This window comes from Equus asinus, chromosome 6 (genome assembly GCF_041296235.1).
Source record: "Equus asinus isolate D_3611 breed Donkey chromosome 6, EquAss-T2T_v2, whole genome shotgun sequence".
NCBI classification, from domain to species: domain Eukaryota; kingdom Metazoa; phylum Chordata; class Mammalia; order Perissodactyla; family Equidae; genus Equus; species Equus asinus.
Window position 1 is genome coordinate 53866903 of NC_091795.1, and position 17086 is coordinate 53883988.

Here is a 17086-nt window from a genome sequence, read left to right on the forward strand (position 1 = left end):
TTCATTTTTCCCCTTGCTATCTATATAGTCCAAAGAAAAACAGTATCCTAGCATAAAAACCAGCATTTCAACATCTATTAAATATCTCTTCTCCATTAAAAATACCTAAAGATTTGCCTCTACATAAAATGTTATACTTTTTTCTCGTAAAATCATCTATAGGCATGCAATAAATCACTACTATTATATAATTATATCGTGAAAGAATGAATAATTTTCCAAAAACTATACTTCTATTATAAATAAAATATTTTGGTGTTTGAATAAATTCTATAAGGAAATATATTCTCTATCAAGATTCCACCTATCCAAGTATTTTTGTTTTTCTCTTTAAAAGACTAGTTTTCTAATATCTTTAAATTACTATCCAATGAAAAAGACATGTCGAAAGTAATTCAATATTTGTAAAAATATCTATTTTTACATGAGACTAATTAAAACTGTATCATAGGGATTCAAAGAGGCCTCTTTTGAGCTTCCTGTTTCTTATTAGATTCAAAACAAATGCATAAAATCCCTATAAACTAGACAAACTCATTCATTTTTGAAAAAGCAGGAAAATACACCAAATTTTTCTCATCAGTCTGCATGCACTATTGGTTGACTATTCTCATAAAAATATTGTTTGATCTAGGTATAGAACATTTTTAATGTATTTTTTTCCAGTTCTTAACATTAGATTTACTATAAATATCAGATGTTCTTTCACAGATTTGAACTTAATAATATTAAAAACATATCACTGATGCTCTAAACCTCGAGTTGACAATCTGAATGAAAATGACACCGTTATTAGCATCAGCACTAACAGATTTCTTAAATTAGCTGCCAATACTATCAATTAGATATTTCACTGTTATTTTAGAGATGAGCATGTCAGAAGCATGTGATTTGCACTGTTTTTTCTCTAGCTAGCAATAAATTCAAAGTGTTCTTTGACAAAGGACATCAATCAGTAGAGCAAAGAATCCTGAGTTCAAATGTAGACAGAGGCAGTTATTAAAACTGTGGCATGGTGGCAAATTTCTCCACCTCCCTGGGCCTCAATATCTTCCTTATGAAGTTGTTGGAAGGACTCAAAGCAACAACGCCTGTAAAGCATTTAACACAGAGCGTGGCACACACTAAGTGAAAGATTTTAGTAGCAGTTAATGATGACGACGATTTCCTGAAAACAATTTTGACAACTGTCTCTAGCAGTTATCAGAGGCCGCAGACACATATGATTCATCTGCTACTCTTTCCCGGAGATTCACTCTTTCATTCTCTTTTACTTTTCTGTGTCCCATGTTCACGGCCTCCTCCGTGAGGCTCTGGTAGTGTTACCTCTGAGAATTTCATTAGGTGGCACTCCGAACGCCTACAATGGAAGCTATGCTCTCCATGCTCTTTCGCACATGTTGTAGCTTCCGATTGCTCTCGCTTGAAATAAATTTGCAGCAAGCTGCCTTTACTCCACACTAAGCGTAGGAGAGAAAAATGGCCAGTGTCTCTGGGGAATAATTAACAAAAGACAGTTTGTTTCATCTTCATGATAAAATACAGCATGCCTATTAAAAGGCAAATTCATCATTCCCAAAAGTTAAATAGAATGACACTTTAAAAGTAATTCCAGCTGATTAAATTTAGGTTTCTGAAAAAAAAATTAATTCATGAATATACTCTGAATCTTTCATTTGATTTTAAAATGTATAAATGTGCATTTAACTTTGAGCCCTTGCCTCTCAGTGTTCTATTCTGAGCTAGTCAAACAAGTGGTAGCAGGCATGCTGGGCTCAATAATACTGCCTCTCATATTTAAATACTCTTTTTTACTTGGATTGCAAATTAAAGACAGTCTCCTGAACACTGACACATTTTCAGTGATTGATTTTGCAAAACGTGTTGATTTTTCCTACACTGTTTTGCCTCTGTGTGTGTCAACTTTGGCCTTCTTTTTTTGCTCCTTTGCAGCACTGCTGTCTCTTTGAAGCCATTGTCTGCCTGATATGAAAAATGTACATAAAACATCCTGACTAATTACATAGATAGAAAATTCCTCATCTCAAATACAACATACCTATGCCCAGAAACCATAACAAAAGCTTCTATGTACAAACTCTTAATCAAACCTTTCATTCACTTGGATTAAAAAATTCCAATAATTTATTTTCTGTTAAAGCTATGTTTACATTCTTTGAAAAGTACATTTCTTATGTATGTTACATGTGTATAAGTCAATCCACCTAACAATAAACACCATCCATTTCCTCCACAAAAGTATATACTTGCTATTAGGTCTACTTAATTGCTACTCTGTAGAATTGTTTTATTCTAAACACAAAACTGTTTAGTCTTAAACAATGTCCATTTTTTAACTCTCCCTACACTATGCATTAGCAAAGTAGACTTTTCCCAACAAATCCTATAATCTCTGGATTAAGTACATGGCTTCTTGTATTTTAAAAATAGACTTGAAAAAAGAATGAACAGATACTTCTCTCCCCCCACACTCTCCAAAATAATGTCTCTAAATCTAAAAGTATATGCCTTACACACCTACCACATGTTGTAGTGTACAGAACAGAAAATTTCATCTCAGATAACCAAGTTGTTGGGAAAATTATTTTTCCATAACAGATTAGTTCTAGAGTTAATTTAACCAATCATTTCTGAAAAACTACCATATACGATGCCTTGTTTAAAGCACTCTGAGAGAATGCCTGCAAGAAGTTTATATATAATCTAGTGTTGAGGGGGTGAATAAGACAGTATACAAATAGTAATCATATGAAGTAACGAGATGAGCACTGTGAGAGAGCACACTGGAAACAAAGGGAGACAGAGAAAAGTTGTGGAGACTCCCCTGCTTGCCTCTTTAGCATGTTAGAATTTTCATAAGGCCTAGCAGCCACCATTTGTTTTCATAACCGATCCTAGCAACAGACTCCCCCAGCTCCCAGCCTCCCAAATCTAGGTACTCTGCTCAGTTTGGCTGTTGCTTGCCTTTTTGTTAGACCAACTCTCCTCTGCCTCTAGTTGTTGTTCATCTCATGCAGTTACCAAGAGCAGTAAAGGCATCACATGCCATCACACTACTATTTTGGGAAACCTTGCAATGACTACCAGTGTACCAATTGGCTAGCCCAATCCTGGATATGAAATTGTTGCCTGAAAATGATGTTTCAGAATGGGAGGATTGGGGGACAGGGGAAGTAGCCACACTACTCTTCAGAAATGGCCACAAGACCTAAGCAGAACAAGTTGGATTAAGGTCTGCACATGAGCCAAAGCTTAGAATTTCATTGCCTTTGTTGGCTCATGTCACTTCTTTAATTAATGTCACTTTCTCTGGTTTAATATCAGAGCAAGTGACAAGAGTGCTTCTGGATGAATTGTGTTTTCCGAGGACTGTATGGCATACTCTCCCGCAGTCTGACAGAGGGACGTGCCAGTTTTACTTGGCAGTTACAATGCACCAGCTTTAGTTTTAGTAGTTTAATTTGTGGCAGTTATATGTTTTGAATACGTTGAAGTATTCACAACGGTCTCATGGAATCTGTTCCATAGATAAAGTTTACACAGTGGAAAAGAAAAAGCAATGGCTATAAGGCGATTAGGAAAAGCTTCTCTTGGCCACAGCTGGTCTTATAGGCATTCCTGTAAATTTAAGAGCATTTAGGGGATACAGTTAAAGTGATCACAAGGAATGATGCCCTCTTTTTTTTTTTTTTTGCCCAGTTCTGTAGTTGGTGTGAGACGATCATAAGGAATATGATATTTAGAACTCAATTTTATGCAAAATCCATTATTCAAGAAGTGAAGTTTATATACATGACAGACATGCAATGAAATAAATGTTAGAATAGGAAGCTTTGTTACTTATGCCTTAAGTTGGTTCTAACATTTTGGTAAACTAAGTTTTTATTGATATAAAATTTAGAAGAATTTCTGCATTGAGGAGAAAGGACTCAACTTTTTCCTTTGGTTTGTTAGAGATCTTTCCATTTCAGGCTGAAGTATTCTGAAGGTTTTTTATTTGGAGTTTCTCCTTCACCTCCTTTATACACTTTTGTGAAGCCTCATCAGCTCGTGGTGAGAGCTGCCACCAAGGAGTTCTTCCAAACTTTGCCTGCCCTTTCTAAATTTAGGGTTCTTTACTGCAGCAGGTTGAAGATCTGGCTTTGATTGCACCTGGCTCTGCTGGAGAATAGAAATATTCATCTCCACTGAATGCATGCTGCTTAAGTGCTGGAGGTACTTGCCGGAGAGTAACTCTCATTGGAAACTTCATTACAATACTTTCTCTTCCCCACATGAAGTAGTAATTCTCATTCACCAAAGATAGAATTTTGCCTGACACAGCCACGGGAGCTCCTGTTTGACTTTCAAAATTAATCAACCTCTAAGCTGGAGTAGAAATGGCATGTCCTTTAACCTTAAGCACAAAAAGCTCTCAACAGACTGCAGTTTTTATATCCCTGGATGGGAGTTTGGGCCCCTGATACTTAAACTTGATGCACATACTGGGTTTCTGGCATGCTTTTGCCCATACCCATCTGCTAGCCTGGCACTGTGCCCATTCAGAAGGTGTGATGCCAGTTTCAATAGGGCATAGGTGCCAATCAAAGATGGGTTTGGAGGGGCAGCATGCAGAACGCAGCAAAAGTCAGCTCTTCTGCCAGAAGATCCTCCTGTTATCATATAATGCCAATGAAGGGCCACATGCTTCATTGCTTGGGATCACATTGCATCTGTAGATGTTTCTGGCCTTCCATGGATGCCTTTCTACAAAATCTTTTTCCTCAAGTATTACTTGATTGGAGATGTTAAAGATCAGACAAGACTACCTGACTAACTGAAGGCCATCCTTTTAACAAGAAACAATGGAAATCTTCAACAATTGTCTTGAAATAATTGCTGAGTTTTCTGTCTTTTCTCCTAAAATACTCTTTCACATAGAACACTGAGTTATAACAAACATTCTGAAGAAGCAGTAATTACAAAACCATGTACCTAAGCAGTTTAAAATCCATAAACACTTCTGCATCATTGTTAAATGTGGGTGGTGGACAAATTTTCATCATCCAAATAGATAATTTTTAGTGAATTCCCTCATTTAGAGTTTTAAAGTTTCTTAATTTTCCTCACGTTTATTTTATAAACATAGATATTCCTGTGTCTTAAAAGAAGGACGATATCTCCTACTATTTATTCCCCTTCTTCCTTACCTAAAGAAAAAAACCTAAAACACTTCAGAAGCAAAAGTCTATCCATATTTCATAAGGAAGTCAGAAGCTCTCAAAAGCTGAGAATCCTTTTATTGTGTGGCAATAGAGGTGAGCTCATTGCATGAAGAAGAAATTTCCCTATAGCAATAGGTTTCAAATTCAAAAAACCTTGACCACTGTAAACAGTTACAAGTTACTAACAGGTGCAGCGGAAGAGACATAATATATAAACGCGCTGAAAAACAGAGCAGTTTGTAAATCTTCCTTAAAGCAAAAGAGTCTGATGGTAAAAATGTTGAAAATAAAGAACCATAATATAAAATATGTTAAAAAGATGATTGAGGGGCTGGCCCAGTGACATAGTGGTTAAGTTTGTGTGTTCCACTTCAGCAGGCTGGGGGTCACAGGTTGGGATCTCAAGTGTGGACCTACATATTGCTCATCAAGACACACTGTGGTGGCGTCCCACATATATAGTGGAGGAAGATTGGCACAGATGTTAGCTCTGGTACAAACTTCTTCATGCAAAAAGAGGAAGATTGGCAACAGATGTTAGCTTGGTGGCCAATCTGCCACACCAAAAAAAAAAAAGACTGAACATTTAAAAACATGAAAAAGACAAGAAAAGGCTAAACCTTAACAGAACTCTCCCTTGTTACACAAACTTTTGTAAATACTTATATTTCTTAACTGATAGGTAAATGAACACTGCTCTGTCCTTAAAAACTCAAAATGAATAGCCTATGGACAGCACATACTAAATTAAAATACATCTTCTAGGGTCTTTTATCTCTTGCCAATAGGTCTGACAAGTGCATTAAATTCCCCAAATCCTTAGTGATCCCTTCCTCCTTTGAGTTTATAATACCTATTATCTACCTACACCTTCATCTGGGAACTAATTTATCATATATACTATAGTTTCTAGTGTATGTTATCCTTATTTTCATATTTATTTCCTTCTTCTTTTCACCTCATAGTATCATTTGTAAAATTTCCTAGTAACAATTGTGGTGGCACCATAACGTTGCTTCATGTCAAATAAGACTGCTTATCTCAAAGCTTTCACTATAAAACAGTGGCAAAATAACATTTAATACAGCAATGTATGATGAAGCAATATGTGTTCCAAGAACTCCACTTTGTTGACTGCATTATCATTGGGCTCTTCTGAACATTATTTTGCATACCGTAGAAATCAATCCATTACAGCTGACAAAAAATAAAATAAGTAAAAACCACACACGCATAATAATCTTTTCTATTTCTTCATAAATAGAAGTCTGCTTCCTCATCAATAAAAAAAGTGAGATAAACTTTGATAACATCTAAAAGTTTTAGTCATCCTACCCTCTTCCCCCTACCAAAAAGATTTCTTCTGTTTCCAAAAAGCAAAATTGAGCTAATCTGAGAGCATGACTCAAAAAATGCACGACAGTCACTTGGATGAAGGCTAAACATTTATCTATGAATAACTGATTCTATCTTAAGGCTTCACCATAGTTAATTTGAGTTATAATAATGTATTATTCTTTATAAAAGATAATGCTATTGACTTACTGTCAATAAAGCATACATAAATTCTTTTAGATGACATCATGAGAGTTAACTTGTCTCAGCTTTTCTTGTGACTAAGGGTATACCTGTAAGATTACAGGCTGGAATTAAGGGTGACATCTATAATTATGAATGAGAACAAAGCACACTGGCTTGTGTGGGTTAAGTATCCCAACCTCAGTCTCAATCTCTCAGGCTAGTAACTATTGAACATCTATTCTGTGCTTGATATTCCAGAGATGCTAAATGGTCATCACTATGCCCAACTTCAAAAAACTAAAATTTCCACAGATAAATCATTCTATTTTTATTCATATAATAAGACTTCAAAGGAATTTGGCTGGAGTTCATTCCCTATAATTCTGGTTTTCTGAATTTTGACTAATTTCTGAAGCCCAGTATCTTTCATGTATGAAACAAATAAGATACAGCTTAAATTGGAACTTTTGATTATGTCATCATGGCTATTACTGTAAATTTTAGGGGGAAAAATAGATATAGGTCAGCAGTTAAAATGTCATAGTCTTCCAATGACATTCTCTATGTTCTTAGTTTTACCACATGAGTAACTAAATCTATCACAATCCATGGCAGGATAAATGGAAAATCCCTCCAACAGACATCTTTGTCACCATCCTAATCGCCTGTGGTACCAGACACTGAACTCAGAGTTCAACTATCATTGAGGGTAGGAAGTTCTAAATAAATGAATAAATTACATTTAAGTGCTTACCAAGTTCCAAATTATTTAAAAACATTATCTCATTTAATCCTCACAATTATTATTATCCCCATTATACAGAATAGAAACAAAAACTCGTGACTAGGTAAAAGTCACTCAGTTTGTAAGAGGCTTATTCAGGTCAGAATTCAACCCAGATTTGCCTAACACCAAAACTCAAGCTCTTATTTATGCGATTCTCCCTTAGTTTGCTGGTTCTACGTTATAACTAGCATTAAAGAGGAATTCAAACTCTCAGTTCTCTCTTCTTCCCTGGAGTTTTAGAAACTTTTTCACTTATTTGATACTAAAATGACAGCAGTTTTTCCCATCCCCTAAACCAGTTTCCTTTCTTCGTTTTCTCCCCCTTTTCATATACAAAGAAAGAACCTTGACTTTGTTCTTATATTCAGACTTTTCTTTTCCCTCTTATCACTGCTTCTATGAATGCTACAGGCACATTATTTCTCCAAGTCAAAAGTAAATACTAAACTTCTCTGCCCCTTCCCCTCTACTGTAAGGTGCTGATTACTGAAAGGCCTTGGCTATTGATCTCAAAGCTAGAGGACAGTTGTACATGCACAATGAGTTAGACAGAGCGGCTAGTTTCTTCTCAGCCTTAGGCAACAAATGCTGATGAAGTGTCTGCTGAAACAGTGTTTCTGGAAAAATAATATCTGAAAAGAATGTAGCTGGACACAAAGGTATTACGGAAAACTTGAATTTACCTGCTTCTTCATTTATACACAGAAAGTGACAAGAACCATTGTAAAATGCAAAAACTTGACATAATTTCATATGAATTTACTTAGATAGCTTTGAAATTAATCAGTAAAAACTAAGTTTAATAAAGTTATTGCTGATGGCATCTCACTAAAGAGCTGATTCTATGATTCATAAATGCCACTTTTCACAAACAATGACAATATTTGGAACACATAGCTATATTATACATTCTGAAGTATGGAAGCTTTTCGTCAAAATAGCTAAACACTTCCGTAAAGTCTTTCCCCAATGCTGTTCACTTGCTAATATTGTCAGGATCCAGGTTCTAAAATTCAGATACTAGAGAGGACTGCATGACACATAGAACCTTAAAAATTGGTATAACACAAATGCTACTTTGGTAATGAGCAAAAATATGTAAAAAAAAAAAAAAAGTGTGACACATACTTAGACTGAAAGAAGCAAAGGTTTTTCTGTAATTGAATAGGGACAAATAAATCACATGCCCCAGCAACTAAATTCCTTTTTCACAACAGGAACCATACAAGTAGTGAACAAGTGTATACATATATGTGCATATATGTATACGTGTATAGACATATATTTAATTTTAAACATGCACTTAAATTTAAATACATATTAACACATATACAATATTTACATTTTTAAAAAAGAGAAAGGAATAAGATTATTACAATCAATGCTTTACTCTACTTCTTTGAAATTACTCAAATAATTCAAACATTAGAAAATTAAGGGTATAACTGATAAGCTGTAGGATCCAAGGCTATAGCTCAGATATAACTTATTCAACTCTCTATCTCTGACCTTGAGTCAAGACAGTATACTAGAGATCGAAGCTCTTTGCTATAAAAGAGAATTCACTAATTCAGTCTCAACCAACACTTATTCTATAGGAATTCTACTCAATGGAATCCAAGTATTCTTGTGGTCTTTATCCGTACCATCCAATATGGTAGCCACTAGCTACACAGAGCTACCGAGCCCTTGAAATGTGACTAGATATACCCCGGATTTTGAAAACTTTAACTAAAAAAGTAAAACTTTTTTTTATATTGATAACACATTGGAATGAAAATATTTCAGATATGTTGGATTAAATAATATAAATTATTGAAATAAATTTCACCTGTTTCTTTTTACTTTTTTTTAATGTGGCTCCTAGAAAATTTTAAATTATACATGTGACTTCTATTACATTTCTATTGAACAGTGCTGTCTCTGTCACTCAATCTAGTATTTATAATCACAGCATTTTTCAAGCAAGTTCAAACCCTTTAAATGGGGAAACTGTCCTTTATTTAGCCCATACAATTTTTTTGTGTTGGTCTTATCTTTCCCACTACACACTGAGGTGATTAATAAGCAGTTACTTACTGACTGAATTTCATTAATTTGTTCAAAACTACAATCTTAATTTTATCAGAAGAGGAGTTTTATCCTTCATGATCCATGAAACTCGCTCATGAAGGGTGGCAGAATATGCCACTCTAAAATATGCCTCTTTGGCATAAGGATTATTTTGAGCTGAAGGCACTTGAAAAACAGCAAACACAAGAAGAGGCTTTCTCTGAACTCCCCTTACTTGCCTAAAGACAGATCCTCCAAAAACACCTCAACTGTTATAAATCCTGGCCAGGGGAGTTTCATCAACCAGGAAAGACTGACTTTTATCACAGAAGAAGAGATTAGGAGTTGACACCACTCCCACAGACACTTTGTCACAAACTAGCATATCTTCCATCTATTCTTCTAAGGACCCATTCATCTTTCCTAAAAATCATTTACTTTCCCTGAAGTGGTCTACATACCCTCTCCCCTTCCCCTATTAACATGGTATACAAGCTCTCAAATCTCACCGCTTTATGCGGTATTCACATTTTTTTTCCTGTGATATCCCCATGCATGTAACATTAAAAATTAATAAATTTGTATACCTTTCCTCCTGTTAATCTGCCTCTTGTCAGTTTATTTCATAGACCCTGCTATCGAACCTAGGAGGGTAGAGGGAAAGTCTTTCCTCCCCTACAGTTTGAAATGTTTAATGAGGAACCCAAGATTCTTCCAAAGGAGGTCTTTACCAACTTCTTAAATTCCTACAGAAACGATGTAATGAGTGAATACATTTAGGAGAATTTATCCTTGAGGGGAATCTTTTTTTAATCACTAATATTTATCTTGTTTTATTCATTAAATATAGCCTTGTAAAGGATATCCCCTGATCATTCCATTATAGATTTAAGGTAGCCCTGAATGATCCTTTCAAATTCAGGACAATTTTTAAACTTTTAAATGTAGTGTAAAAATATACTCAACCAATGTTCCTTATCTGTACTAAAGAACACAGAAAATCATTTTGAGTGTCTATTTTCTCAGTTATCCCAAGGAGGACTCATAACTAGTACCACGCTAAATGCACAGGGGAGAAGTTAACGCACTCCACGCAACAGACGCCTGGAGGTATCAAGGTTCAAATCTCTAGTGAAGCCCAGTTAAGAAATGACCAGAACTTTGTATTATTTAAATATTAATGATTAAAATTCACAAACACAAAGTGTTTGTATTTATACAGTCGTAGTTTCTGAGCTGTGAAAAGCAACATTTCCAGGAAAACACACTCTCAAAAAAGAACGTTAACATTTTGTCTGGCAGACTGTGTAATTATGCTCTGAAAAGACTTCTAAGAGTCATTCAGAAAAACATGGACGACAAGGAGTGGGGTCAATCACATCTTGAACCTAGACACTCTATTAAACATTAACTGACTTTATCTTACTTAATAAAGTATATTTATGAATTCTATTTCAAAGTTTCAATTTTCAAAATATTATTAAGTAATCCCAGGTACATATCTAAGAATATTTGGCAATTTAGAGTTATACTTTACCCAAATAGATCAATCCAAATCCTCCGGAGCCAATCATTTTGCCCAGCACCCACTGCTGTCCTTCTGTATCACCCAGGATCTGGCCTTCTGGAAGGGGAACAGGAAGTTTGTATTTCTCATTTCTTCTCGGTGCCATCACTTCTGTTGGCAGAAGGGGTGAGATAAGTGATTAAAAATAAAAATTAAAAAAACTCCAGTTAAAATAAATTTCTATGGGGCACTTTCCCAGGTTCTTAGAAATTAGGACTTGGAAGTGAGCTGGGTTTGGGAAAGCCCTCACTATATTCAAATTCAAGATTCACAGACACTACAATATCGAAATCTAAGAGGTACCGATACTGAAAACAAACCAACCAACCTGTTCAACTTCACTTAACTCAACATTTCCAAAATTCATTTAGGGGGTCTCTAATACCTATTAACAGTGCAGAATAAACCTTAAGAAATGAGTTAACAATTTCCAATGACAGAAAATGAAGGTCATACACATGCAAACACTCCTTTCATTGAGAATGCTAAGTGCCAAAGATGGGGTCTCCAGGCACTAGGAAAGAATACAGCTTTGGACTGGGAAAACATGGACGATGGCAACGTATATCATCACGGAGCACAGCAACCGACACACAGTAGTTACTCAGTAGACATTTGCTAAATGGGCCCTGGATTTTCACCGACATGTAAGTTAGCAGAGCACTACGGCACGGGGCAGTTTCAGGGCTGGCACATTACTCTCTCAGCTTCTTGCTGTTTCTCCGTACCCTCTGCCTTCCCCAGCCTCAGCAAAGTGAAAGTTGCCTTTCCTTAGAGATCAAGGGGGTACTGCCAACAAGTGCATAGACTCCATAGTATTGCCATACAACTTTAATCAATTAATTACAATTGCACACAGGTTAGTGAATCTCACAATGAGAGATTTTGAACTAGAAGAGAAAACTTCTTAACGGGAAAAAAAATCATCAGTATATATGCTTGAAACTAATTTAAATGTGAAGGTAACTGCAATCCTCTTATTTCAAAGAATTTTTAAAAACTGGCGAGTGCTTTTGAAATGAAAGTCAAGGTCAAGTTTTCGTTGTATAATCTCCCCATCTTCCGAATGAGAAAGTTTCTGCTCCTTTTGATAGGTTTTCCCTCCTTCATTTCCTTGAATCCAATGCCCTGCTATCTTTTCCTTAGCAGCAACGCCCGAGGTAAAGCAAAGGAACACAGCAAAACTCTTAACAATATTCGCCGGTCCTTCTCCTAGCACAGCACAAGGGAAGCCGGGTTTTAGACGGTGAACCACGCCTAATGTAGGAAAGGTTTTTGCGGGGGTTCCCCTTGACTAGTACTTCCTGTATGCTCGTGTCCAATACGTATTGGCTGATTTAAAACCTAAAGCCTTCGAAGAACAACTTTTCAGCAGAGCGTAAATTCTAAATAAGTATAAAGAGGATAAGCACGGTTTGGGGGCAAGTCCGTGGCATCAGAACTTGGACCGGGCAGGTGGCTCTGACTATAAAATGCACATCTTGGGCGCCGATGCCCAGGTCACTCTCCCAGAGGGCAGCGGCAGCCTCCTCTCTAGGCCAGTCCCCTCCACGGGGTCCCTCCTGCTTCTGGGTCCCTGCCCGCGCTAGGATGAAACGCGCTCACACGAGTTTCCCGGTCAATCCGGTACCCAGAGGCCGAACACCAGCCAGGACCGGGCTTGGGGCCTGCCAGCCGCGGCGACCGGCCCTGAGGGCGGAGGCGGGGGGTCAGCGCCGCCCACCACCCGGCCTGGCCCCGTCGGCGGCCCCGGGCCCCCGGCCAGCCCCGGCCCGAACCACCGCGAAGCCCGCGGGCGCCTGCAGCCTAACTTCCCGGCCCACGCCCTCCCGGGCCCGGCAGGCGAGCAGGGAAACCCCACCGTGCCCGCCGACCTCCTCCGACCCGCGCTCGGGCCCACGCGAGGCGCGGACGCCGGGCTCCCGCTCCGAGCTGGGAAGGAGGAAGGAACCAACCGCGGCAGAGGGACCCCGCGGGGGCCGAAGACTGCGATGCGGCCCGGAGGCCCGGCGGCTCCCTCCGACGGCAGCTCCTCCCAGCCGGGCCGGCAGAGAGCGGGCGCGGAGATGCCCGGCCTGCCCCACCCCGGGCTCCGGCGGCGAGAGAAAACTGAGCGCGCGCTCGGGGCCCCGCCGCCAGGCCGCGTGCGACGCCTCCCGCGGGCCTCGGGGGCCGGGCCGGGCGGGGCCGGGGCCTCCACCCCTCGGGGAGGCGGGCCCTGCGCTCGAGCCGGCCCTCCGAGGGGCCACACTCGCTTCCCCGCGGCGGGGCTCGCCTCGCTCGGGGCGGAGACGCTGGCCCGGGGGCCTGCGGAGCCTAGGCCGGGCCGCGGCCGGCGCTGTCCTCCCGGCGGCCTCTCGGCGCTCGCGAGGCGCCAGGCGAAGAGCGAGCGGCGGTCTGACTCGGAGAGGGAGCCGCGTCTTTGCCGCACGCTCGTGGCCGCCCGCCTGGAGGATGAGCCGGCAGCCGGGCTGTGGGAAACACCCACGGCGTGCACTCCTGTCTGAGCGGTTTCAGCTCCCTGTCCCAGGACCTCAGTAGCCAGCGCTCCCGAAGGCTGATTGCTCACTTTGACACGGTAGAGAGGACACTGGAAGGCCAAACATCAAGGCCCGTGGTAAGAGCACTCGGGGGAGCCTGAGTAGAGTTCGGTCAAGGAAAGAATCTTTATCTGGTTATGAGTCATGAGATTATTATGACAATTGACAAGTATATTTAGTAGTTTTCTAACAGATAATAAGGACTCATAGTGAAATTATATTTTAGGGTAGACAAAAAAAATGTTCAGAAAGCAATTATTAAACAATATATCAGCGTCCTATGTAGGAAATCAGTAATTGCTTGGGATGCAAATACTGAAAGGAAAATCAAAGTCCTTTAAAGACTTTGGTAGAATAAGACTTTAGGACTTCTTATATCATTCAAGCTGTCACCAAATAAAAGACAGCAGGAGAAGATATTTCTTAAAACACAGGGTTGTGGATATAAAAGCATTTTTAAAGTAATTTAACAGTCTTTATGTGGAAAATTGTGCCCTTTAATCACTCATCCAACAATGTCCATTCTTATTTTCGTAAGATAAATATGTCACAGATGCTGTTGGTTGCCTATCCTAACATCGATATAGTCATTCTTTCTCCCGTTCCAGATTTGTTCAGGTTTTTAGCCACTTTCCCAGGTTACTTTGTTTAGGAAGATGCAGCTCCAGCCACAACAGATTACTCTTGAGGGCCCATACATGGCTCCTCTCTTTCACACCTCTATATCCAGTATGTTAGTGCCTCAGTCCATTTGGACTGCTATAACAGAATACCACAGATGGTGACTTGTAAGCAACAGAAATTTATTTCTCACACTGGTGAAGGCTGGGAAGTTCACTACCTAATAACCTCCCAAAGGCCTGTCAACGAAAATAATCCATAACCAATCTATAAATGAAAATTTGGGAGAGTTTATTCTGAGCTGAAATCTGAGGACCATGGCCCGGGGCCTTTCTTCCCAAAGGAAGAAAGGGCACTGAAGAAGTGAGGTATACAAAGTGGTTATATACCCCTAAACAGGTCGTTTCACATATGATTGAAATGTCAGTCCCACAATACTCACAAGATTGCCCTATCAGCATAGCACTTGATGGACACAGCAGGTAGTGGGTCTGCTATCTTGGCAGGTGTAGCAGGAGGCAAGTCTATTGTCTCGAGCTGGGTGGTCACAGGTGAGCGAGCAATTAGTTCCTAGCCTAAGGAAAGATGCTTAATGCTTAAGGGAATGCCAACTTTGGGAGGGGGAGGGAAGTTGCACCTTTATCTCAAGGGCCTTTGTTCTTGCCATAGGGAATATCTAAAGCAGATATACAATGCGTGCTCAATGACCGTGGTCAGGCCCTTTTGGAATGACAGGGTCAGGCCGAATTAGGTTTACACAAAATGGCTTCCTCATATTCTCCCATATCCTATTGCTTGCCATTTTTATTTGTCAGGCCCCACCTCCAAATACCATCACATTAGGGTTTAGATTTTTATGGGGATACAGACATTCAGTCTATGGCAGTTAGTAAATTGTGTTAGCTCAACCTTCAGAATAGATCCAGATCTCATCACTTCTCACCACCCATGCTGCTATCATGGTCCAAACTCTCATGTCTTTCCGGGAAATTGTAGTACCGTTCTAAACGCTATTCTACTTTCTATGCTTCTGCCTCGTCAGTCTATTCACAACAGCCACATGATCTTTTTAAAAGCTTAAATTAAATCGTTTCTCTGCTCAAAACACTTTGGTGTTATTCTAATTCATTCAGTATAAGCCAGTCCCTAGTGATTTGGGCTCGGTGAGTCAAGGAGTAGAAAGGAAGATTTCTTGGACTCTCAAGGTCTGGCAGTAGTGCTCCTTTATTTAGAAAATAGTATGGAATAGCATGGGGACAAAACCCATGGGCAGTAAAGAGCTGCAGGCATGGGGACAGGACCCATGGGCAGTAAAGAGCTGCAAACATGGGTTGAAGGTAGGGCTAAATTTAAGGCATAGGTATGTGAGTTCTCTCTTTACAAGACAAAGGAAAGATCATGAAAAAAATAGTTAAAATGGTATCAGTGCAGGTGGGGTCTGGTTATTGGGTGGTCCTATAACTTTAGATAAGAATCAGATTGGATTAAGTCAGGATGTCCTATACTTCCTGAAGGATGATATAGATCAGTATGTAGGGCAGGGCACCTTGGGCTTCTCTCCCTTGATGCTCATCAAAGCCACCACCTTAAATATCATCTTCAGCTAAAGACAAAGGAGGATGTTGGTGGTGGTGGGGAGTCAGTTACATGAGGTTACCAGACAAGTACAGTAAACAAGAGTAAGATTATTATGCAGACTTAAGTCCTTGTCTTCCCCATTAAGAGTTTCTAGAGATAAGGTCATCCCCCCTTCTTCCTGGTGCAGAGAGGGAAAGACCCTCACAGATGGAGATTTCCTTTACAAATGTAAATGTTTCTTAACAAAGGGCAAGCAAATTCTACTTTTCATAGTTTCCCTCCTGTCTGCAGTTTTTAAAAGTAACCAGCCCAAAATAATCCTCATCACCTAGTATGACCTAAAGCAGTGTTTTTCAACCTTGTCACTATTGATATTTGAGCCAGATAATTTCTTGTTGAGAGGGGGAGGAGAGTCAAGAGATGGCCTCTTCTGTGCATTGTAGAATACAATGTTATGATAACCAAAAATGTCCCCAGACATTAGCAAATTTTGTCAAAATTGCCGCTGGTTGAGAATGACTGACCTACAATGATTTACATGTTCTGTCCCTCCCCCATTTGCTATTACTCTCTCCAACCATTGTGGCCTCCTTGCTGTTCTCAGGACCTTTGCACTTTTTTTTCAGCCTAGACTACTCTTCAATCTGGTATCTGTGTGGTCTACTCTATCACTTTCTTCAAGTCTTTATTCAAAAGTCAGTTCCGTGAGGGCTTTCCTATATAAAATTTCAACCTACCCACAATACTTCGTAGCCTTTTTTCCTCCTACCACTTACTACTGTACAACAACATATTATACAGGTTACTTATTTACTCTGAAAATAGATAAATAGTCTTCCTCAGTAAATTGCTCCATGAAAGCAGGCAGCATTTTTACTGTTTTAGTCATTGCTATTTTCCCAGCCCTTAGAATGCATATAGAAAACACACTATTTTCTTGTTAAATGAATAAATGAATCATGGTGGCCTCATTCCGCTTTCCAGTGATTGGTTAGACAGTAAGAATGTATGGAGTGTGGGTAATAATAGGTGAAGAAAAGCTTCCTGGACACTTCTATAAAAGATGGTCTCTTCTGGATGTCATTCTGGATGTCATGCCTAGAATTTCTGCAGTCATCTTGTGACCATGAGGGTAGAATACAGTACAAATCTAATATACCAGAAATGGCAGAACATTCAACAAATGAGGCTAAAA

At 39.4% G+C, this 17086-nt stretch overlaps 1 protein-coding gene across 11 annotated transcripts in view; it reads right to left on the reverse strand.

Annotated features, from left to right (window-relative positions):
- Positions 1-13389, reverse strand: part of VRK2 (VRK serine/threonine kinase 2) — a 94964-nt gene extending 81575 nt beyond the window's left edge. For 4 of the 11 annotated variants that reach the window (XM_070512069.1, XM_070512074.1, XM_070512065.1 and 1 more), the window contains exons 1-2: positions 13014-13389; positions 11123-11263 (exon numbers count right to left, since the gene is read on the reverse strand). In XM_070512069.1, coding sequence (XP_070368170.1) covers positions 11123-11258 — 136 coding nt within the window. In that variant the 5' untranslated portion in view covers positions 11259-11263; positions 13014-13389. The remainder of the gene's footprint in view (positions 1-11122; positions 11264-13013) is intronic. The other 7 variants (XM_070512066.1, XM_070512072.1, XM_070512071.1 and 4 more) reach the window with 5 other exon arrangements.
- Between the last annotated feature and the right edge of the window lie 3697 nt (positions 13390-17086).